Here is a 25841-nt window from a genome sequence, read left to right on the forward strand (position 1 = left end):
TGTGTAATTGTAACAGTAGTGTTATGTGTAATTGTACCAGGAGTGTTATGTGTAATTGTACCAGGAGTGTTATGTGTAATTGTACCAGGAGTGTTATGTGTAATTGTACCAGGAGTGTTATGTGTAATTGTACCAGGAGTGTTATGTGTAATTGTACCAGCTCTAAACAGGAGTGTTATGTGTAATTGTACCAGGAGTGTTATGTGTAATTGTACCAGCTCTAAACAGGAGTGTTATGTGTAATTGTACCAGCTCTATACAGTAGTGTTATGTGTAATTGTACCAGCTCTAAACAGGAGTGTTATGTGTAATTGTACCAGGAGTGTTATGTGTAATTGTACCAGGAGTGTTATGTGTAATTGTACCAGTAGTGTTATGTGTAATTGTACCAGCTCTAAACAGTAGTGTTATGTGTAATTGTAACAGTAGTGTTATGTGTAATTGTACCAGGAGTGTTATGTGTAATTGTACCAGTAGTGTTATGTGTAATTGTACCAGGAGTGTTATGTGTAATTGTACCAGTAGTGTTATGTGTAATTGTACCAGGAGTGTTATGTGTAATTGTATCAGCTCTAAACAGGAGTGTTATGTGTAATTGTCAGCCCAGGAGTGTTATGTGTAATTGTACCAGCTCTAAACAGGAGTGTTATGTGTAATTGTACCAGCTCTATACAGGAGTGTTATGTGTAATTGTACCAGGAGTGTTATGTGTAATTGTAACAGGAGTGTTATGTGTAATTGTACCAGCTCTATACAGGAGTGTTATGTGTAATTGTACCAGGAGTGTTATGTGTAATTGTAACAGGAGTGTTATGTGTAATTGTACCAGCTCTATACAGGAGTGTTATGTGTAATTGTCCACCCAGGAGTGTTATGTGTAATTGTACCAGCTCTAAACAGGAGTGTTATGTGTAATTGTATCAGCTCTAAACAGGAGTGTTATGTGTAATTGTATCAGCTCTAAACAGGAGTGTTATGTGTAATTGTACCAGCTCTAAACAGGAGTGTTATGTGTAATTGTACCAGCTCTAAACAGGAGTGTTATGTGTAATTGTACCAGCTCTATACAGGAGTGTTATGTGTAATTGTACCAGCTCTATACAGGAGTGTTATGTGTAATTGTACCAGCTCTATACAGGAGTGTTATGTGTAATTGTAACAGGAGTGTTATGTGTAATTGTAACAGGAGTGTTATGTGTAATTGTAACAGGAGTGTTATGTGTAATTGTAACAGTAGTGTTATGTGTAATTATGTTTCTCCTCCATTGATCCTCTACACAGGGAACTGTGATGTGCCTGTTAGGAGCTTTGGTTCTGTCTAACGTATTGTTGTTATCGTTAGTATTTCATTTTTTATTGAACGTTTATTTTTCACGTGGAGTCCCATTGAGACCAAGGCCTCTTTCACAAGGGAGTGCTGCATATACACAATTTATCCAATTTACAAATACAGCATCATAAAAATATTTACAAGCCATTCAAGAAAAACAATCAATTCCTCTGCAAAGAGGTCCTTAATCAACAATTTGAACTGCCTCATGCACCAGAACATCCAGTTGAACTGCCCCAGAGGCACCAGAACATCCAGTTGAACTGCCCCAGAGGCACCAGAACATCCAGTTGAACTGCCCCAGAGGCACCAGAACATCCAGTTGAACTGCCCCAGAGGCACCAGAACATCCAGTTGAACTGCCACAGAGACACCAGAACATCCAGTTGAACTGCCACAGAGACACCAGAACATCCAGTTGAACTGCCACAGAGGTACCAGAACATCCAGTTGAACTGCCTCAGAGACACCAGAACATCCAGTTGAACTGCCTCAGGCACCAGAACATCCAGTTGAACTGCCCCAGAGGCACCAGCACATCCAGTTGAACTGCCTCAGGCACCAGAACATCCAGTTTTTGTCTGCATTAACTACCAATTTCAGTTCAACCAAGGCTTTCTGCAGGGCAATAAAGACAGATTATAGCTCTGACACAGCCTGGTCAACCGTGGGAGCAACAGAATACACAACAGTGTCATCTGCAAACAGATGTATGTTACACTTTTTGTTTGGCAGATAGACCTATATTGTTTTTATAGAAAGTAAAAAGTATAGGACCAAACATCGACCCCTGTGGGACACCTTTTCCTAATGTCATGGAATCCTGACTTAACGCCATCAGAGAATACACCTTGTGTTCTGTCTGTCAGGTATTGCATGATGCTTGATCCAGGCCAATTGCAGACAATCTTTAAATTAGTAAAGAGTGGTCAACAGTATCAAAAGCCTTCGATAGGTCAGTGAAGAAGGCAGCACAGTCTTTCATTTTTATGCATGTTATTTAACACCAGGGATGCAGTAGGGGTGGTACTATAACCCGGCCTGAATCCAGATTGAGGAACACATTTGGTAGCTAGGGAAAGATCTAGGCTGATAGGTAATCAAAGATTCTAGAACATAGACCCATTGATTCTAGAACATAGACCCATTTGATTTTAGAACATAGACCCATTGATTCTAGAACATAGACCCATTGATTTTAGAACATAGACCCATTAATTCTAGAACATAGACCCATTGATTCTAGAACATAGACCCATTGAGTGGAGAACAACGTGTCTGTGAAGTCCTGCAGGACTCATAATCGTGAAGGTGTGCCGAGGGCTCTCAATGGGGAGATGGTTTTTTAACAAACTCTTCATCACAAACAACATATAGACCGCGTCCGAAATCGGTACCCTTTTCCCTTTGTAGTGTGGACTACTTTTGACCAGAGAGGGTGACCTTTACCTTGCAATTTGTTCTCAGTGGTGAAGTAGAAATGATTGACGCCTTCCCTTGGTATTGAAACACATTCTCCACTATACACTAGATGACATGGTTCAGAGAGAGAGAGGAGTGGATTAAGACTATCAGACTCCATTTCTTCTGGCATCATCTGTAGGGATCTGTCTCTTGTCGCCAGGCAGTCAGTCAGCCAATCAGTCAGTCAGCCAGTCACCAGTCAGTCACCAGTCAGCCAGTCAGTCACCAGTCAGCCAGCCAGTCAGCCAGTCACCAGCCAGTCAGACACCGGCCAGCCAGTCACCAGCCAGTCACCAGCCAGCCAGCCAGTCACCAGCCAGCCAGCCAGCCAGTCAGTCAGTCACCAGTTAGTCAGTCACCAGCCAGTCAGTCACCAATCAGCCAGTCACCAGTCAGTGACAGTCAGTCAGTCACCAGAGAGTCAATCAGCCAATCAGCCAGTCACCAGAGAGTCAATCAGCCAATCAGTCAGTCAGTCACCAGTCAGTCACCAGTCAGTGTCAGTCAGTCACCAGCCAGTCAGCCAGTCACCAGCCAGTCACCAGTCAGTCAGTCAGTCACCAGTTAGTCAGTCCGCCATCAGCCACCAGCCAGTCAGTCAGCCACCCAGTCACCAGTCAGTCAGTCAGTCAGTCACCAGCCAGTCAGTCACCAGAGAGTCAATCAGCCAATCAGTCAGTCAGTCACCAGTCAGTCAGTCAGTCACCAGTCAGCCAGTCAGTCACCAGTCAGCCAGTCAGTCACCAGTCAGCCAGTCAGTCACCAGTCAGCCAGTTAGTCACCAGTCAGCCAGTCACCAGCCAGTCAGTCAGTCACCAACCAGTCAGTCAGTCACCAGCCAGTCAGTCAGTCGCCAGTCAGTCTGTCACCAGTCAGTCAGTCACCAGAGAGTCAATCAGCCACCAGCCTGCCAGTCACCAGTCAGTGTCACCAGTCAGTGTCAGTCTGTCACCAGTCAGCCAGTCAGTCAGTCACCAGATAGTGTCAGCCAGTCAGTCAGTCACCAGTCAGCCAGTCAGCCTGCCAGTCACCAGTCAGCCACCAGTCAGTCAGTCACCAGCCAGCCAGTCAGTCACCAGTCAGTGCCAGCCAGTCACCAGCCAGTCAGTTAGTCACCAGCCAGTCAGTTAGTCACCAGCCAGTCAGTCAGTCACCAGTCAGTCAGTCACCAGCCAGTCAGTTAGTCACCAGTCAGTCAGTCACCAGCCAGTCAGTCAGTCACCAGCCAGTCAGTTAGTCACCAGTCAGTCAGTCACCAGTCAGTCAGTTAGTCACCAGTCAGCCAGTTAGTCACCAGCCAGCCAGTTAGTCACCAGCCAGTCAGTCAGTCACCAGCCAGTCAGTCAGTCACCAGCCAGTCAGTCAGTCACCAGCCAGTCAGTCAGTCACCAGCCAGTCAGTCAGTCACCAGTCAGCCAGTTAGTCACCAGTCAGTCAGTTAGTCACCAGTCAGCCAGTTAGTCACCAGCCAGTCAGTTAGTCACCAGCCAGTCAGTCAGTCACCAGCCAGTCAGTCAGTCACCAGCCAGTCAGTTAGTCACCAGCCAGCCAGTTAGTCACCAGCCAGTCAGTCAGTCACCAGCCAGCCAGTTAGTCACCAGCCAGTCAGTCAGTCAGTCACCAGCCAGTCAGTTAGTCACCAGTCAGCCAGTTAGTCACCAGTCAGTCAGTTAGTCACCAGTCAGCCAGTTAGTCACCAGTCAGTCAGTCAGTCACCAGTCAGTCAGTCAGTCACCAGTCAGCCAGTTAGTCACCAGCCAGTTAGTCAGTCACCAGTCAGCCAGTTAGTCACCAGCCAATTCAGTTAGTCACCAGCCAGCCAGTTAGTCACCAGTCAGTCAGTTAGTCACCAGTCAGCCAGTCAGTCACCAGTCAGCCAGTCACCAGCCAGTCAGTCAGTCACCAACCAGTCAGTCAGTCACCAGCCAGTCAGTCAGTCACCAGTCAGTCACCAGTCAGCCAGTCAGTCTGTCACCAGTCAGTCAGTCACCAGAGAGTCAATCAGCCAATCAGTCAGTCACCAGTCAGTGTCAGCCAGTCACCAGTCAGCCAGTCAGCCACCAGCCTGCCAGTCACCAGTCAGTGTCACCAGTCAGTGTCAGTCTGTCACCAGTCAGCCAGTCAGTCAGTCACCAGATAGTGTCAGCCAGTCAGTCAGTCGCCAGTCAGCCAGCCAGTCACCAGTCAGCCAGCCACCAGCCTGCCAGTCACCAGTCAGCCACCAGCCAGTCAGTCACCAGTCAGTGCCAGCCAGTCACCAGCCAGTCAGTTAGTCACCAGCCAGTCAGTCAGTCAGTTACCAGCCAGTCAGTTAGTCACCAGTCAGTCAGTTAGTCACCAGTCAGTCAGTCACCAGCCAGTTAGTCACCAGCCAGCCAGTTAGTCACCAGCCAGTCAGTCAGTCACCAGCCAGTCAGTCAGTCACCAGCCAGTCAGTCAGTCACCAGTCAGTCAGTTAGTCACCAGTCAGCCAGTTAGTCACCAGCCAGCCAGTTAGTCACCAGTCAGCCAGTTAGTCACCAGTCAGTCAGTTAGTCACCAGTCAGTCAGTTAGTCACCAGCCAGTCAGTTAGTCACCAGTCAGTCAGTCAGTCACCAGTCAGCCAGTTAGTCACCAGCCAGTCAGTCAGTCACCAGTCAGCCAGTTAGTCACCTGCCAGTCAGTTAGTCACCAGTCAGTCAGTCAGTCACCAGTCAGCCAGTTAGTCACCAGTCAGTCAGTTAGTCGTATCTGTTGGAACTTTAAGGCATGAAACACCTTGTAGCTTATAACACCTTTCCTCTGAATCTCTAATGGCACTCTATTCCCTACGTAGTGCACTACTTTTCACCGGAGCCCAGTCCTCTCCCTTCATGTTACTGGGAGCTCTGATGAGTGCAGTGTTAATCCTGTAGATGGCAGTGTATACAAAGGCATGATGAGCTGAGCTGAGCTGAGCTCCTATAACCAGCTCTCTCTGGGTTATTATGGGAGGACAGGAGAGAGGGAGAGAATAGGACTGGAGAGAATAGGACTGGAGAGGAGAGAGGGAGATAATAGGACTGGAGAGGAGAGAGGGAGAGAATAGGACTGGAGAGGAGAGGGAGAGAATAGGACTGGAGAGGAGAGGGAGAGAATAGGACTGGAGAGGAGAGGAGAGAATAGGACTGGAGAGGAGAGGAGAGGGAGAGAGGGAGATTAGGACTGGAGAGGAGAGGGAGAGAGAGAATAGGACTGGAGAGGAGAGGGAGAGAATAGGACTGGAGAGGAGAGGGAGAGAATAGGACTGGAGAGGAGAGGGAGAGAATAGGACTGGAGAGGAGAGGAGAGAATAGGACTGGAGAGGAGAGGAGAGGAGAGGAGAGAATAGGACTGGAGAGGAGAGGAGAGAGAATAGGACTGGAGAGGAGAGGGAGAAGAGAAATGGAATGGATCAGTTTTTCTCATGCCTCTGATCCCATAGAATGAGAGAAGACATATCATCCCATAGAATGAGAGAAGACAGATCATCCATAGAATGAGAGAAGACAGATCATCCATAGAATGAGAGAAGACAGATCATCCCATAGAATGAAAGAAGACAGATCATCCCATAGAATGAGAGAAGACAGATCATCCATAGAATGAGAGAAGACAGATCATCCATAGAATGAGAGAAGACAGATCATCCATAGAATGAGAGAAGACAGATCATCCCATAGAATGAGAGAAGACAGATCATCCCATAGAATGAGAGAAGACAGATCATCCATAGAATGAGAGAAGACAGATCATCCATAGAATGAGAGAAGACAGATCATCCATAGAATGAGAGAAGACAGATCATCCCATAGAATGAGAGAAGACAGATCATCCATAGAATGAGAGAAGACAGATCATCCCATAGAATGAGAGAAGACAGATCATCCCATAGGATGAGAGAAGACAGATCATCCATAGAATGAGAGAAGACAGATCATCCATAGAATGAGAGAAGACAGATCATCCATAGAATGAGAGGAGACAGATCATCCCATAGAATGAGAGAAGACAGATCATCCCATAGAATGAGAGAAGACAGATCATCCATAGAATGAGAGAAGACAGATCATCCATAGAATGAGAGAAGACAGATCATCCATAGAATGAGAGAAGACAGATCATCCCATAGAATGAGAGAAGACAGATCATCCCATAGAATGAGAGAAGACAGATCATCCCATAGAATGAGAGAAGACAGATCATCCCATAGAATGAGAGAAGACAGATCATCCCATAGAATGAGAGAAGACAGATCATCCATAGAATGAGAGAAGACAGATCATCCCATAGAATGAGAGAAGACAGATCATCCATAGAATGAGAGAAGACAGATCATCCATAGAATGAGAGAAGACAGATCATCCCATAGAATGGTAGAAGACAGATCATCCATAGAATGAGAGAAGACAGATCATCCATAGAATGAGAGGAGACAGATCATCCCATAGAATGAGAGAAGACAGATCATCCGTAGAATGAGAGAAGACAGATCATCCATAGAATGAGAGAAGACAGATCATCCATAGAATGAGAGAAGACAGATCATCCATAGAATGAGAGAAGACAGATCATCCATAGAATGAGAGAAGACAGATCATCCATAGAATGAGAGAAGACAGATCATCCCATAGAATGAGAGAAGACAGATCATCCCATAGAATGAGAGAAGACAGATCATTCCATAGAATGTACTGACCCTATCTCTACTGACCCAACCTGTACTGACCCTACCTGTACTGACTCTACCTGTACTGACTTTACCTGTACTGACTCTACCTGTACTTACCCTACCTGTACTGACCCTACCTGTACTGACCCTACCTGTACTGACTCTACCTGTACTGACCCTACCAGCACTGACCCTACCAGCACTGACCCTACCTGTACTGACTCTACCTGTACTGACCCTACCTGTACTGACTCTACCTGTACTGACTCTACCTGTACTGACCCTACCTGTACTGACTCTACCTGTACTGACCCTACCTGTACTGACCCTAACTGTACTGACTCTACCTGTACTGACTCTACCTGTACTGACTTTACCTGTACTGACTCTACCTGTACTGACCCTACCTCTACTGACTCTACCTGCACTGACCCTACCTGTACTGACTCTACCTGTACTGACCCTACCTCTACTGACTTTACCTCTACTGACTTTACCTGTACTGACTTTACCTGTACTGACCCTACCTGTACTGACTCTACCTCTACTGACTCTACCTCTACTGACTCTACCTGTACTGACTCTACCTGTACTGACTCTACCTGTACTGACTCTACCTGTACTAACTTTACCTGTACTGACTTGACCTGTACTGACTCTACCTGTACTGACTCTACCTGTACTGACTTTACCTGTACTGACCCTACCTGTACTGACCCTACCTGTACTGACCCTACCTGTACTGACTCTACCTGTACTTACCCTACCTGTACTGACTCTACCTGTACTGACCCTACCTGTACTGACCCTACCTGTACTGACTCTACCTGTACTGACTCCAGCTGTACTGACTTTACCTGTACTGACTCTACCTGTACTGACTCTACCTGTACTGACCCTACCTGTACTGACCCTACCTGTACTGACTCTACCTGTACTGACCCTACCTCTACTGACCCTACCAGCACTGACCCTACCTGTACTGACTCTACCTGTACTGACCCTACCTGTACTGACTCTACCTGTACTTACCCTACCTGTACTGACTCTACCTGTACTGACTCTACCTGTACTGACCCTACCTGTACTGACTCTACCTGTACTGACTCTACCTGTACTGACTCTACCTGTACTGACCCTACCTCTACTGACTCTACCTGTACTGACTCTACCTGTACTGACCCTACCTCTACTGACTTTACCTGTACTGACTTTACCTGTACTGACCCTACCTGTACTAACTCTACCTCTACTAACTCTACCTCTACTGACTCTACCTGTACTGACTCTACCTGTACTGACTTTACCTGTACTGACTCTACCTGTACTGACTCTACCTGTACTGACTTTACCTGTACTGACTCTACCTGTACTGACTTGACCTGTACTGACTCTACCTGTACTGACTCTACCTGTACTGACTACCTGTACTGACCCTACCTGTACTGACCCTACCTGTACTGACTCTACCTGTACTGACCCTACCTGTACTGACTCTACCTGTACTGACCCTACCTGTACTGACCCTACCTGTACTGACTCTACCTGTACTGACTCCAGCTGTACTGACTTTACCTGTACTGACTCTACCTGTACTGACTCTACCTGTACTGACTCTACCTGTACTGACCCTACCTGTACTGACCCTACCTGTACTGACCCTACCTGTACTGACTCTACCTGTACTGACCCTACCTCTACTGACCCTACCAGCACTGACCCTACCTGTACTGACCCTACCTGTACTGACTCTACCTGTACTTACCCTACCTGTACTGACTCTACCTGTACTGACTCTACCTGTACTGACCCTACCTGTACTGACTCTACCTCTACTAACTCTACCTCTACTGACTCTACCTGTACTGACTCTACCTGTACTGACTTTACCTGTACTGACTTTACCTGTACTGACTCTACCTGTACTGACTTGACCTGTACTGACTCTACCTGTACTGACTTTACCTGTACTGACCCTACCTGTACTGACCCTACCTGTACTTACCCTACCTGTACTGACTCTACCTGTACTGACTCTACCTGTACTGACTCTACCTGTACTGACCCTACCTGTACTGACCCTACCTGTACTGACTCTACCTGTACTGACTCTACCTGTACTGACCCTACCTGTACTGACCCTACCTGTACTGACTCTACCTGTACTGACCCTACCTGTACTGACCCTACCTGTACTGACTCTACCTGTACATATGGATTTGAGTGAAAAGTATTTGAATAAACATGAAAAGGTGAATGTAAGAAGTGTTCATTTCAAATAGACTAGATTTCATATTAAACAGCATATAAACACTCTAAAGGTCAGGAGACAGACAGGGAGCCTAAGAAGGAAAATTAATTATGTAGGCAATATTATTACAGTTATTTCAAGGATATAGCCTACAAAAGAAACACAGAGCATTCGGATAGTATTCAGACCCCCACATTTTGTTACATTACAGCCTTATTCTAAAATGGATTAAGTATTTGTTTTTTCTCATCAATCTCTACATACAATACCCCATAATACCTTATTTACATAAGTATTCAGACCCATTGTTATGAGACTCGAAATTGAGCCCAGGTGCATCCTGTTTCCATTGATCATCCTTGAGATGTTTCTACAACATGATTGGAGTCCACCTGTGATAAATTCAATTAATTGTCCTTTGGAAAGGTACACACCTGTCTATATAAGGTCCCACAGTTGACAGTGCATGTTAGAGCAAAAACCAAGCCATGAGGTCGAAGGAATTGTCCGTAGAGCTCCGAGACAAGATTGTGTCAATTGTATCATGAGAGGGACAGCTGGTTGACTTTACATGGCTAGGCCTAATATGATGAGAAGGACAGCTGGTTGACTTTACATGGCTAGGCCTAATATCATGAGAAGGACTGGCTAGGCCTAATATCATGAGAAGGACAGCTGGTTGACTTTACATGGCTAGGCCTAATATCATGAGAAGGACAGCTGGTTGACTTTAAATGGCTAGGCCTAATATCATGAGAAGGACAGCTGGTTGACTTTACATGGCTAGGACTAATATCATGAGAGGGACAGCTGGTTGCTTTACATGGCTAGGCCTAATATCATGAGAAGGACAGCTGGTTGACTTTACATGGCTAGGCCTAATATCATGAGAGGGACAGCTGGTTGACTTTACATGGCTAGGCCTAATATCATGAGAAGGACAGCTGGTTGACTTTACATGGCTAGGCCTAATATCATGAGAAGGACAGCTGGTTGACTTTACATGGCTAGGCCTAATATCATGAGAGGGACAGCTGGTTGACTTTACATGGCTAGGCCTAATATCATGAGAAGGACAGCTGGTTGACTTTACATGGCTAGGCATAATATCATGAGAAGAACAGCTGGTTGACTTTACATGGCTAGGCCTAATATCATGAGAAGGACAACTGGTTGACTTTACATGGCTAGGCCTAATATCATGAGAGGGACAGCTGGTTGACTTTACATGGCTAGGCCTAATATCATGAGAAGGACAGCTGGTTGACTTTACATGGCTAGGCCTAATATCATGAGAGGGACAGCTGGTTGACTTTACATGGCTAGGCCTAATATCATGAGAAGGACAGCTGGTTGACTTTACATGGCTAGGCCTAATATCATGAGAAGAACAGCTGGTTGACTTTACATGGCTAGGCCTAATATCATGAGAAGGACAGCTGGTTGACTTTACATGGCTAGGCCTAATATCATGAGAGGGACAGCTGGTTGACTTTACATGGCTAGGCCTAATATCATGAGAAGGACAGCTGGTTGACTTTACATGGCTAGGCCTAATATCATGAGAAGGACAGCTGGTTGACTTTACATGGCTAGGCCTAATATCATGAGAAGGACAGCTGGTTGACTTTACATGGCTAGGCCTAATATCATGAGACGGACAGCTGGTTGCTCGGTCACTTTTACTAGCTGGAATGTTTAATCTTTAAATCACCCAGTGAACCATAAAAGGGTTCTTTCTCATTTAAATCACCTTAAAGTAGACATCTCCTTTCTTCAGGACACTCAGCTCGGCACTTTAGACCACTCCACAGGAGGGTGGATCAGCCTATCATATCATTCCAATTTTCATTCTGAAACTAGAGGAGCAGCAATTTTAATAAGTAAGAACATACTGTTCTCAATGTCAAACGTAGAGGCAGACTCAGCAGGCCATTTCATTATTGTAGTAGGAAGACTGTATTGGCTAACATTTACGCATCAAATTGGGGTAACAGTTCATTCTTCACAAATGTATTTTTATCGATTACCAAATATGGACACACACCACCTAATTCTAGGTGGTGATATGAATTGTGTACTGTCACCCAATCTGGATCGTTGCTCTCCTAAGGTATCATCTTCATCAAAAACAGTATCCACAATTCAACTTTTTCTTAAGACATATGCCACATCTGATGAGTGGCGTTTCCCACAATCCCACAGCTATGGAGTATTATTTTTTTCTCGCCAGTTCGTAAGACCTTCTCACGTATAGACTGCTTTTTCAAAGACAATAGATTTCTGCCACTTATCACGGAGTGTGATTTACCAAGCTGTAGTCATTTTGGATCATTCTCCTCTTCTCCTATGAAACTACTTATGCCAAATACACAGCCTAATTATTGACCTGGCTGGTTTAACTCACTACTGCTATCAGAAGACCTTACTATGAAACTACTTATGCCAAATACACAGCCTAATTATTGACCTGGCTGGTTTAACTCACTACTGCTATCAGATGAAACCTTTGTTGCTTTTATATAATTTCAAATTGATCTATTTCTCTTATTTCAAACCAATCCAACAGTATGGGAATCAACGAAGGCTTATATAAGGGACCAAATGATTTCGTACAGAGCAAGATTAAGGAAGTGTAATATTCAACGCCGAGGGGAACATACAAATAAAATCTTGGATTTGGTTATGGCATATTTACACTCTTCCTCCGCAGATTTACTAAAACAACATTTGACTCATCAGACAGAGTTTGATCTTCTTTCAACTCGACGAGCTGAACATCGAATGAGTAAATCTCCATACGAAAATGATGAACATGGAGAGAAATCAGGGAAAACGCTAGCACATCAGCTGTCAGAACCGCAAATCAAACCATACCTGAGGTAACTGACGAGCTGGGTAACACATGTATTGATGATTTAGAGGTCAATTCATGCTTTCAGAACTTTTACTCACAATTATACACTTCGGAATCCGCTGGTAATGCTACCTTACTCTACACCTTCTTTGAGAACTTAGATATTCCTACAGTTGAACCTGAGATAGTTGCTGAATTAGAAGAACAGTTCTCTGCAGAAGAGATTGTGTTAGCAATTCAATCTATGCAGTGTGGTAAATCCCCTGGACCCGACGGATTTATGAGCAAATTCTTTAAAAAAATTCTCAGATCAACTCTCTCCTCTCTTGCTTTCTGTATTTGAGGAATCATTCTCCTTAAACTCTTTACCCTCAAGAAATGAGACAAACATGTTTTTCACTTATTCTGAAAATGGAAGAAAAAAACCTTGTGTATGGTTCATATATAGGCCAAGTTCTTTACTGATTTGTGATGTAAAGATACTTTCTAAGATGATTGCCTACTGTTTTGAGTCAGTCCTTCCCTCCATTATCTCTACAGATCAAACTGGTTTTGAGTCAGTCCTTCCCTTCATTATCTCTACAGATCAAACTGGTTTTGAGTCAGTCCTTCACTCCATTATCTCTACAAATCAAACTGGTTTTGAGTCAGTTCTTCCCTCCATTATCTCTACAGATCAAACTGGTTTTGAGTCAGTCCTTCCCTCCATTATCTCTACAGATCAAACTGGTTTCATTAAAAAATAGTCTTTCTTTTTTTCAACATCAGACGTCTTTATAATACCTCTTCATCTGACACTCCCGAGATATTGTTATCACTTGATGCTGAGAATTTGATGCCGTTTGATCGGGTAGATTGGGATTATCTATTTTATACTCTCAAACAATTTGGATTCAGTCCCAATTTTATGTCCTGGATCAAAAATCCTTTACTCCACCCCTATGGCTGCAGTGCGCACAAATAATAACTTTTCATCTTATGGTTATTATGGTCCCGTGTGGCTCAGTTGGTAGAGCATGGTGTTTGCAATGCCAGGGTTGTGGGTTCGATTCCCACGGGGGGACCAGTATGGGAAAAGAATGTATGAAATGTATGCATTCACTACTGTAAGTCGCTCTGGATAAGAGCGTCTGCTAAATGACTAAAATGTAAAATGTAATTTCCAACTTCAGCGTGGGACAAGACAGGGTTGTCCTCTGTCCCCTCAGCTGTTTGCCATGACAATTGAGAATAACACCACTATCAAAGGTATTTGAAAGAGAGGGCTTAGAGCATGACGTCTCACTCTATGTGGATGACATGCTATTATATATGTCTGATCCTTTAACTTGTCTTCCAGAGATCCAGCTTCTACTAAAGACAGTTGGTAAAATATCTGGGTTGAAGGTTCATCTACAAAAAAAGTGAATTGATGCCTATTAATCCTTCTGCCATGCAAACATATTTTAGTCATGTGACTTGGCAGAGTATGCTTCAGCGATACCATTCTTCATCTATATGTCTAAGACATGCTGTAATTCAATTTAAAATAGTTAATCGGCTGCATTGGTCAAAGGGAAATTTATCAAAGATTAGACCAGAAATTGATCCCGCTTGTGACCGATGTAAACAGGCTCCTGCTACCTGCACGTGTTTTGGACATGCCCGAAATTGACAGGAGGCCCCTCTAAACAGTTCTATAGAGTGACACCACAGGAGGCCCCTCTAAACAGTTCTATAGAGTGACACCACAGGAGGCCCCTCTAAACAGTTCTATAGAGTGACACCACAGGAGGCCCCTCTAAACAGTTCTATAGGACTGGCACCACAGGAGGCCCCTCTAAACAGTTCTATAGGACTGGCACCACAGCAGGCCCCTCTAAACAGTTCTATAGAGTGACACCACAGGAGGCCCCTCTAAACAGTTCTATAGAGTGACACCACAGGAGGCCCCTCTAAACAGTTCTATAGAGTGACACCACAGGAGGCCCCTCTAAACAGTTCTATAGGACTGGCACCACAGCAGGCCCCTCTAAACAGTTCTATAGAGTGACACCACACACACACACACACACACACACACACACACACACACACACACAGCTAACCCAGTCTACAACCCAGTCCACAACCCACACACACACACACAGCTAACCCAGGCCACAACCCACACACACACACACTCAGCTAACCCAGTCCACACACACTCACCCAGTCCTCTCTGTGTTCATCCTTAACCCAGTCCTCTCTGTGTTCATCCCTAACCCAGTCCTCTCTGTGTTCATCCCTAACCCAGTCCTCTCTGTGTTCATCCCTAACCCAGTCCTCTGTTTCATCCCTAACCCAGTCCTCTGTTTCATCCCTAACCCAGTCCTCTCTGTGTTCATCCCTAACCCAGTCCTCTCTGTGTTCATCCCTAACCCAGTCCTCTCTGTGTTCATCCCTTACCCAGTCCTCTGTTTCATCCCTAACCCAGTCCTCTCTGTGTTCATCCCTAACCCAGTCCTCTCTGTGTTCATCCTTAACCCAGTCCTCTCTGTGTTCATCCCTAACCCAGTCCTCTCTGTGTTCATCCCTAACCCAGTCCTCTCTCTGTGTTCACCCCTAACCCAGTCCTCTCTGTGTTCATCCCTAACCCAGTCCTCTCTGTGTTCATCCCTAACCCAGTCCTCTCTGTGTTCACCCCTAACCCAGTCCTCTCTCTGTGTTCATCCCTAACCCAGTCCTCTCTGTGTTCACCCCTAACCCAGTCCTCTCTCTGTGTCCATCCCTAACCCAGTCCTCTCTGTGTTCACCCCTAACCCAGTCCTCTCTGTGTTCACCCCTAACCCAGTCCTCTCTCTGTGTTCATCCCTAACCCAGTCCTCTCTGTGTTCACCCCTAACCCAGTCCTCTCTCTGTGTTCATCCCTAACCCAGTCCTCTCTGTGTTCACCCCTAACCCAGTCCTCTCTCTGTTCATCCCTAACCCAGTCCTCTCTGTGTTCATCCCTAACCCAGTCCTCTCTGTGTTCATCCCTAACCCAGTCCTCTCTGTGTTCATCCCTAACCCAGTCCTCTCTGTGTTCACCCCTAACCCAGTCCTCTCTCTGTTCATCCCTAACCCAGTCCTCTCTGTGTGTCCACAGGGAACAGGAGCTGAAGGTGATCCAGGCCCGCAGGTGTCTGGAGGATGCATTGATGGCAGATGGGTTGGCGCGGGCCGTCGAATCCAGCAGAGACTCAGAGGATAAAGCTGCATAGACCAAACATGGTGAGGAGGAGAGGGTTGTGGAGAGGGGTGATGGGATAAAGCTGTAGGGTGAGTGGGGCTGGGGAGGTAGATGGATGGGACACCAGGGGTGAGGAGATAAAGCTGTAGGGTGAGGGGGACTGGGGAGGTAGATGGATGGGACACCAGGGGTGAGGGGATAAAGCTGTGGGGTGAGGGGGAGATAGATGGATTGGACACCAGGGGTGAGGAGATAAAGCTGTAGGGTGAGGGGATAAAGCTGTGGGGTGAGGGGGAGATAGATGGATTGGACACCAGGGGTGAGGGGATAAAGCTGTAGGGTGAGGGGGGCTGGTGAGGTAGATGGATGGGACACCAGGGGTGAGGGGATAAAGCTGTGGGGTGAGGGGATAAAGCTGTAGGGTGAGGGGGGTTGGAGAGCTAGATGGATGGGACACCAGGGGTGATGGGAACACCAGGGGTGAGGGGATAAAGCTGTAGGGTGAGGGGGGTTGGAGAGCTAGATGGATGGGACACCAGGGGTGATGGGACACCAGGGGTGAGGGGATAAAGCTGTGGGGTGAGGGGGGTTGGAGAGCTAGATGGATGGGACACCAGGGGTGATGGGAACACCAGGGGTGAGGGGATAAAGCTGTAGGGTGAGGGGGGCTGGGGAGATAGATGGATGGGACACCAGGGGTGAGGGGATAAAGCTGTAGGGTGAGGGGGGCTGGGGAGATAGATGGATGGGACACCAGGGGTGATGGGAACACCAGGGGTGAGGGGATAAAGCTGTGGGGTGAGGGGGGTTGGAGAGCTAGATGGATGGGACACCAGGGGTGATGGGACACCAGGGGTGAGGGGATAAAGCTGTGGGGTGAGGGGGGTTGGAGAGCTAGATGGATGGGACACCAGGGGTGATGGGAACACCAGGGGTGAGGGGATAAAGCTGTAGGGTGAGGGGGGCTGGGGAGATAGATGGATGGGACACCAGGGGTGAGGGGATAAAGCTGTAGGGTGAGGGGGGCTGTGGAGATAGATGGATGGAACACCAGGGGTGATGGGACACCAGGGGTGAGGGGATAAAGCTGTAGGGTGAGGGGGACTGGGAGGTAGATGGATGGGACACCAGGGGTGATGGGACACCAGGGGTGAGGGGATAAAGCTGTAGGGTGAGGGGGGCTGTGGAGATAGATGGATGGAACACCAGGGGTGATGGGACACCAGGGTGAGGGCAACCCAAGCCTGGAGTGCAGTGTGCTAAACTTTGTGTATAATATAAAAAAAATGTATAAATAAATATATATATATATAAATGCTTTATGTCCTGTCCTTAAGACAGCTGCTCGCATTCGTTGTCATGGATGATGCTGCTCACTCTTTCTCTCTCTCTGTCTCTCTCTCTGTCTCTCTCTCTCTTCTCGCTCTCTCTCTTCTGTATCTCTCTTCTCTGTCTCTCTCTCTTTGTCTCTCTCTCTCTTTGTCTCTCTCTCTCTCCTCTCTCTCTCTCTCTCTTTGTCTCTCTCTCTCTCTCTCTCTCTCTCTCTCTCTCTCTCTCTCTCTCTCTCTCTCTCTCTCTCTCTCTCTCTCTCTCTCTCTCTCTCTCTCTCTCTCTCTCTCTCTCTCTCTGTCTCTGTCTCTGTTTCTTCCTAAAGGGCTCCTAAAATTCTAACTCAAATAGCTCAATGAACACCCCTCCCCCCTTAACGACAATGAAGAGGTCTTCTCGTGGTCTTTTTTTCTTTAAAGCTGGTTTTGTTGGTCATATTATGGTCTGTAGCAGTGGCTGCATCCATGGAGATGGACGGGCAAGGCCCTGGTCACCATTAAATATTCAGGTCTTCATTCCTCAACCGTTTTAAGTCCTGCTACCGTGACAGGAAGTGAAGTGGTCTTCCTCTAACAGCCACATGCTCTCTCCCAGAGCTTCTACTCTCTGCTGCTGACGCTGAGTGCACTGCTGTTGACCGGAGAACTGCATCACTCTATTCCCTATGGACCCTATAGAAAAGTAGGGTGGATTTGGGACGCGCCCCCCCCCCCCCCCCTCTCTCTCTTCATCCTTTTTATCTACCTGTAATGAATGTTTAAACTAAATGAATAGTTCATATTGCCTCCTCCCCGCAGCGGTGCTCAATCCCCTCCTCCCTTCTTCCTTCCCATTTTATGAAGCTAACTCCAGTCCAAAGGGGCCCATTTCCAGTTTAACTCCAGAATATCGTTCATGGCTGAGCACGTCTCCATTTTGAAAAAGCATATTAGAAGGTCTATTAAAAACTCTGAGGTTCCTGCTGAGGTTCCTGCTGAATGCTGATGCTTGGCTCTGTCTCTCTGACTGATTGAGACATCCACTTGAAAATGATCCATTTTGCTGTTTGGTTTCAATGGGAACAGAACACCAGGTTCTGCCATTACTCCCTTCTTTAGTGGTTTAGTGTGTTTGCGTACAACCAAGAGTTTGCTAAAAAGTTAAGGATATATATATATATATATATTTTTTATTTTTTTTAACTCCCTTGGTAGCTTATCAATACATTGATTGATTTCTGTGTGGGTGTGATGAACAGGCTGCTATATGTCTTGACTCTTCATCTGGAGATAAAAATGCAGAGAACAATGCAAAACACAAAGCACAATTTAAATCCAAACCACCAAAATGAATAGTATTTGCATTAATTCAAGCTAGTGGTCGCCAACCAGTCTGCAAGATAAATGTGTGTCCAATACATCACGCTGATGGTATCCTTTAAACCAAACGATAAAGAAGCATTTCCCACAAGTCTTTTCTCTCAGGAAAATACTGTTCATTTATGTAGATTTATGTAGATTTAGCTAATGGAACTGCCTGCATAGAGAGCAGAGGAGGCTGGTGGGAGGAGCTGTTTTAACTCCGTTTCATTGGTTGCAATCCAGCCATTAGAATGAGCCCGTCCTCCTATAGCTCATCCCACCAGCCTCCTCTGATGGAGAGAAGTGATCAATTCAAGGAGACTTAGTTAGATGCATGGAAAGGAATTTCTAGACTATGGTGATAAGGAATGTGACTGACTATACTACCTGTAGAGGTGCGTGCGTGCGTGCGTGCGTGCGTGCCAGCCTGATAAATAGGTGTTTTGCAACTCGAAATGCCAGAATCTAATGAGAACATTCTTGTTATTATTCAGTCCGTACTTCACTAGCTAGCTAATCTCCCACCTTGTATTTTAATCCTGTGTCAAGCTAATCTAGGAAGTGGATGGAAGCAGGATGAGGCAGCAGTCAGCGTTGATGATTTCCTGTCCGTCTCCTAACCCTCCCGCTTGCCTGCCGTTGAGCTCAGCTCACACTGAATCTGAGTCCCAAATGACTCCATATGTAGTGCCCTACTTTTAACCAGGGGCCCATAGGACTCTGGTTAAAAGTAGTGCACGATATAGGGAACGAGCTGCCATTTAGGACAACAAGCCTGGGAGACGAGGCTGCGGCGGGGTTGGCTGAGTGATGAGTGAGGGTCTTAACCTGCAGACTGGGGTTCGGAGCCGCTCGCCATATCTCCCCTCGCCACATTTCACCCCCACCACACCTCTAGTGCCTTCTCACCGCAGCTGCCGCATCCCAAACGGCACCCTATTCCCGACATAGTGCACCAAATATGACCAGGGCCCATATGGTACTCTTACAAGCCTAGGTCAAAAGTAGTAAATGTAGGGAATAGGATGCCATTTTGGACAGAAATCCTGCAGGCCTGCCAGCAGCCTGTCTTCCACAACACCCTCCAATCCCTGTTAAATAGGGGATGGATCTGACTATACAGTGTACAGTAGACAAAGCCTTCGCACCAATTAGCCTGCTGTACAGAGTTGAAGCTGTTATTTATGACAGTCCTCTCTCGCTTTGTCTCTCTCTCTCTCTCTTTTCCTGTCTCTCTCTCTATCTCTCTCCTCATCTCTATCTCTCTCTCCTCATCTCTCTCTCTCTCTCCTCATCTCTCTCTCTCTCCTCATCTCTATCTCTCTCTCCTCATCTCGCTCTCTCCCCATCTCTCATCTCTCTCCTCATCTCTCTCTCTCCTCATCTCTCTCCCTCTCCTCATCTCTCTTTCTCTCTCCTCATCTCTCTCTCTCTCCTCATCTCTCTCTCTCTCCTCATCTCTATCTCTCTCCTCATCTCATTTCTCTCATCATCTCTCTCTCTCCCCATCTCTCTCTCCTCTCATCTCTCTCTCTCTCTCTCTCTCTCTCTCTCTCTCTCTCTCTCTCTCTCTCTCTCTCCTTCATCTCTTTCTCTCTCTCTCAACCAACCACCTACCTAAGCCAACCAGGCAAGGAGTTTTGACGCACACAACCTTTAATCTCCTCTCACTGCAGAGTCCCAACACCACCAACCTTTAATCTCCTCTCACTGCAGAGTCCCAACACCACCCGTCTTTAATCTCCTCTCACTGCAGAGTCCCAACACCACCAGTCTTTAATCTCCTCTCACTGCAGAGTCCCAACACCACCAGTCTTTGCATCAATCAGCAGTCTAAGAAAGGAAACAGGAAGTAAATGAGGGGGGAGTGAAAGTCATTATTTCGCTCATGGTTATCATTAATGTTATATCTCTCCAAATAGGCTGTACTGTGCTTCTCTTTTAGCTTCTCTGTTAATTACAGCATGTTTAGACACGGGGCAATAGAAGAGTTCAACGTCATTTAGAAACCTGATAAGGGTGAGAAGGATTTAGAACTGCATACACACACACGCTGTACACACACATTGGGTTCTGTGTGTGTGTGTGTGTGTGTGTGTGTGTGTGTGTGTGTGTGTGTGTGTGTGTGTGTGTGTGTGTGTGTGTGTGTGTGTGTGTGTGTGTGTGTGTGTGTGTGTGTGTGTGTGTGTGTGTGTGTGTCTCTGTGTCTGTGTGTGTGTCTGTGTGTGTGTCTGTGTCTGTGTCTGTGTGTGTCTGTGTGTGTCTGTGTGTGTCTGTGTGTGTGTGTGAGGTGGGCCTCTAGGGGTGTTACAAGGGAGAATATCATTAGTTATTCGATTATTAAGGAATCTAATGCATCACTAATTATTACAGAGCAATTAACACCATCCTGCCATTTAGCGGATCTGTATTCAGGGGGGAATAAATCAAAGTAGAGAGTTTTATATTTCTGTTGTTAATCTTTTCCATAGGTTGAAACACTCTTGAGGCATGGTACTGTAGCTAGCCTAGCCGCACTCCTGTCAACATTAACATGCAACGTTTCCCTCCAGCTGTCGGTGTTCGTGGTAAAGGAGAGGAGAACCGTGTTAATATTTGATTCCTTGAGTAATCACTGTCCCCCCCCCCCCCAACCCAATGTTGCCTCTAAGTATGTATAATTAATGGTTGCGCTGCAGGCAAACACTTAAATATAGGACCGTTTTGTCCTAATTATAGACTTTTCTCTTTTGGTTTAAGTGAAAGCCTTTTACTAGTGGAGATGATTACTAATGCTGTTATATTGACTGTGGACCATTTACTGGCCTCCTGTCGGCTAATATGCTAATGCTAATACGCTAATGCTAATATGCAAATGACAATATGCTAACGCTAATATGCTAATGCTCATATGCTATTGGTATGCAGTTTTTATATTTTATTTTTTAAATAGCTCTTTGATACCATAAGTGCAGGTATTGCTGCAAAGTCAGATGTGTAAGTGCTCTGATACAACATATTAATAACACATAATATAAAGTTATTTTTAAATGTTAGTGTTTCTAGAGCTGATTTGTTGTTTGCGTTGATGATGAAAAGCTAATCAATGATGATCAGTTGATTAGTTATCTTCATTGGAGAAATATTGGATTAATATATAGACCTATAAAATAATATTCTACCTTTATTATTTGAATTGACTAATATCCAGCAATCTGTACATAATGCACCAAACAGGTAGTTAATAAAATGGATTCCATATTATGTATATGAATTGATATTGTACCTGTTAGTAGAATGGTATATAGTGTAGCAAACATTATAGATACAATTATTGTGGGGCAGCAGGTAGCCTAGTGGTTAGAGTGTTGGACTAGTAACTAGTAAGATCAAATCCCCGAGCTGACAAGGTAAAAATCTGTCGTTCTGCCCCTGAACAAGGCCAGTTAAACCCACTGTTCCCTGGTAGGCCGTCATTGAAAATAAGAATTTGTTCTTAACTGACTTGACTAGTTTATTGAATGTAAAATAAATAAAAATACAATTATCTTCGTAGCAGTTCACACTGACCCCATTTAGTTGACTGGTCGATACTAGTTTGGTTGATAGATAGGCTGTTCGTCGAACGACATTTCTTTAGTTGAGCAGTGGCAAAAAAAACAAAAAAAGTAATCAAAATCATGGTGTCTGATTGGTGCCTGTCTGAGTGGACTGATCCATTGTGAAGTCCGTGGGGATGGTACAGTCCGTCAATCTAAGACATTGGCTACTGAAATTGTACGTGGTTATAGAACATAAGAACAATGGTGCAACACAAATAAAAATAATATTTATTTTATAACAAATTGTGCTTTCTCCCGCGTTGGATCGCTGTCCGCGGTTCTGAAACTAAGAAAAGAGAGGAAACCCCAACTTAATCAATAATCAATAATAATCAATAGCCTAACTGATAAATGGTTTTTATTTAGTTGTGCTATTTTCTACATTGTAGAATAATAGTTAAGACATCAAAACTATGAAATAACACATGGAATCATGTAGTAACCAAAAAAGTGTTAAACAAATAAAATTAAAAAAAATTATTTGAGATTCTTCAAAGTAGGCACCCGTTGCCTTGATGACAGCTTTGCACACTCTTGGCATTCTCTCAACCAGCTTCATGAGGTAGTCACTTGGAATGCAATTCAATTAACAGGTGTGCCTTGTTGAAAGTTAATTTGTGGAATTTCTTTCCTTCTTAACGCGTTTGAGCCAATCAGTTGTGTTGTAACTAGGTAGGGGTAGTAAACAGAAGATAAGTCAATTTTATGACAAGAACAGCTCAAATAAGCAAAGAGAAACGACAGTCCATCATTACTTTAAGAAATGAAGGTCAGTCAATCTGGAAAATTTCAAGAACTTTGAAAGTTTCTTGAAGTGCAGTCGCAAAAAAACATCAAGCACTTTGATAAAATTGGCTCTCATGAGGACCAACACAGGAAAGGAAGACCCAGAGTTACCTCTGCTGCAAAGGATAAGTTCATTAGAGTTACCAGACTCAGAAATTGCAGCCCAAATAAATGCTTCACAGAGTTCAAGTAACAGACACATCTCAACATCAACTGTTCAGAGGAGACTGCGTAAATCAGGCCTTCATGGTCAAATTGCTGCAAAGAAACCACTACTAAATGACACCAATAAAAAGAAGAGACTTGCTTGGGCCAAGAAACACGAGCAATGGACATTAGACTGGTGGAAATCTGTCCTTTGGTCTGATGAGTCCAAATTTGAGATTTTTTGTTCCAAATGCTGTGTCTTTGTGAGACGCAGAGTAGGTAAACAGATGATCTCCGCATGTGTGGTTCCCACCGTGAAGCATGGAGGAGGAGGTGTGGTGGTGCTTTTCTGGTGACACTGTCTGTGATTTATTTAGAATTCAAGGCACACCAAGAAGGAGAGTGATGGAGTGCTGCATCAGATGACCTGGCCTCCACAATCACCCGACCTCAATCCAATTGAGATGGTTTGGGATGAGTTGGACCGCAGAGTGAAAGAAAAGTAGCCAACAAGTGCTCAGCATATGTGGGAACTCCTTCAAGACTGTTGGAAAAGCATTCCAGTTGAAGCTGGTTGAGAGAATGGCAAGAGTGTGCAAAGCTGTCATTAAGGCAAAGGGTGGCTACTTTGAAGAATCTAAAATATATTTTGATTTGTTTAATACTTTTTTGGTTCCTACATGACTCCATATGTGTTATTTCATTGTTGATGTCGTTACTATTATTCTACAATGTAGAAAATAATAAAAATAAAGAAAAACCCTTGAATGAGTAGGTCCTAACTTTTGGCTGGTACTGTGTATATCTTGCTCTGTCTCACTTTCACTCTCTCTAGCTCTCTACAGTATCTATCTCTCTCTCAATCTATCAATTCAAAGTGCTTTATTGGCATGAGAAACATGTTTACATGAGAAACGTGTTTACATGACCAAAGCAAGTGGAATAGACAATAAACAAGGGAAATAAACAAGTAGTAAACATTTATACTTGCATCTCTCCTTCTCTCTCAGCTTCCTTTCTCTCTCTCCCCAGCTCTCTCTCGCTCTCCCCGGCTCCCTCTCTCTCTCTCCCCAGCTCCCTCTCTCTCTCTCTCTCTCTCTCTCTCTCTCCCCAGCTCTCTCTCTCTCTCTCTCTCTCTCCCCAGCTCCCTCTCTCTAGCTCTCTCTCTCTCCCCAGCTCCCTCCCGCTCTCTCTCTCCCCAGCTCCCTCTCTCTCTCTCTCTCTCTCTCTCTCACCAGCTCCCTCTCTCTCTCACTCTCTCCCCAGCACCCTCCCCCTCTCTCTCTCTCTCTCTCCCCAGCTCCCTCTCTCTCCCTAGCTCTCTCTCTCTCTCCCCAGCTCCCTCCCGCTCTCTCTCTCCCCAGCTCCCTCTCTCTCTCTCTCTCTCTCTCTCTCTCTCTCTCTCTCTCTCTCCCCAGCGCCCTCTCTCTCTCTCTCCCCAGCTCCCTCTCTCTCTCTCTCTCTCTCCCCAGCTCTCTCTCTCTCTCTCCCCAGCTCCCTCTCTCTCTCTCTCTCTCTCTCTCTCCCCAGCGCTCCCTCTCTCTCTCTCCCCAGCGCCCTCCCTCTCTCTCTCTCTCTCTCTCCCCAGCTCCCTCTCTCTCTCTCCCCAGCTACAGTCCCCACTCTCCGTTGACACTGACCTCTCTCCTCATGTTGACGTTGATGGGAGGTATCTTCCAGGAAAATACCTATTGATTTAGACTGATAGTCTAGGAGGTTTCATCTGTGTCCGTCACAGCATTCTGGTCCCCTAAAGATACAAAGATCCTTCTTGGGGCTGACTTCCCTTAGAGAGCATCCCAAATAGCACCCTATTCCATATATAGTGGCCCCGTTTGGGCCCTGGTCAAAAATATAGTGGCCCGGTTTGGGCCCTGGGTGGGTATGGGGTGGGTTAGCCTGGAGACATTGTTATGTTTTCAGTTGGACATTCAGTTGTTGATTCACCCCAATCTAACCTCACATGGTCGTTGCCCGTTAGCCTTAACTTTCTCATGAAATGATGTTTGTCCTAATGCTCGCTCTTCTTTTGATTTGTCTCCACAGGCAGGTTCCACAATACCCGAGATGAAGACAGTCATCATACACAGAAGGCTGTGCATCCCAAATGGCACCTTAATCCCTGGATAGTGAACTACTTTTGACCAGACCGCTATGGCACCTTGTCAAAGGTAGTTTTACATTACATAGGGATTAGCGTGTTATTAGGGACTCCTCCAGAGACGGTCATCAGTCAATTTGCTTCTAAAGTGTTTTCGACGAATGGACCCATGCACAACGTCATACATCCCTTGATAGCTAACTCACCTAGCTTCAAACCAAGGCCTTTTTTTTTTAATGTAAATATCTATATATAATTTCAGAACAATGCTTATTTTGTGTCATCATTTTTTTTTTAAATAAAAGGTGAATATTGAGCAATACTATTTGAATTTCTGGGAACTTTGGTTGCAATCTGCTGGATTGGTATTGCTAACTATTTTAGGGATTGAATATTCTTTTCAGGGTTTTTGTAACACGTGATTCATTCATTTACATGAACATGAATGGAGAAAAAAAAAAAACTTATTTAAGACAAATTTTATACCTTGAGAGAAAAATATGTAAATTTCTTGCATCCGCGTTAAGAGTAAATAAATCATTATATTCACAAGTGTTGGTCTCTGTAGTGTTCTGTAATGGGGTTATGATGACTTTTTATAAAGAGGTAGGAGTAACAGTGGCCCTTGTCGCCAATAGCACCCTTTTCCCTTTATATACCCTATTCCCTATGGGACCTGGTCAAGAATTAGTGCACTTGATAGGGAATAGGGTGCCATTTCAGACACGTTCAATATAATCAACCGAAAGGAGTTATGATGAGAGGACAATATGAAATTGGAAATATTTCGACACC

The 25841-nt window shown here is 45.2% G+C and overlaps 1 protein-coding gene across 1 annotated transcript in view; it reads left to right on the forward strand.

Annotated features, from left to right (window-relative positions):
• LOC106568552 (methyl-CpG-binding domain protein 2) overlaps nt 1-25598 on the forward strand; it is a 120356-nt gene extending 94758 nt beyond the window's left edge. Inside the window, exons 6-7 of the mRNA XM_045692658.2 lie at nt 15679-15803; nt 24992-25598. Of these exons, the coding sequence (XP_045548614.1) occupies nt 15679-15793 (115 nt within the window). The 3' untranslated portion in view covers nt 15794-15803; nt 24992-25598. The remainder of the gene's footprint in view (nt 1-15678; nt 15804-24991) is intronic.
• Nucleotides 25599-25841: the final 243 nt, after the last annotated feature.

Source organism: Salmo salar, chromosome 13 (assembly GCF_965601325.2).
Source record: "Salmo salar chromosome 13, fSalSal1, whole genome shotgun sequence".
Classification (NCBI taxonomy): Eukaryota; Metazoa; Chordata; class Actinopteri; order Salmoniformes; family Salmonidae; genus Salmo; species Salmo salar.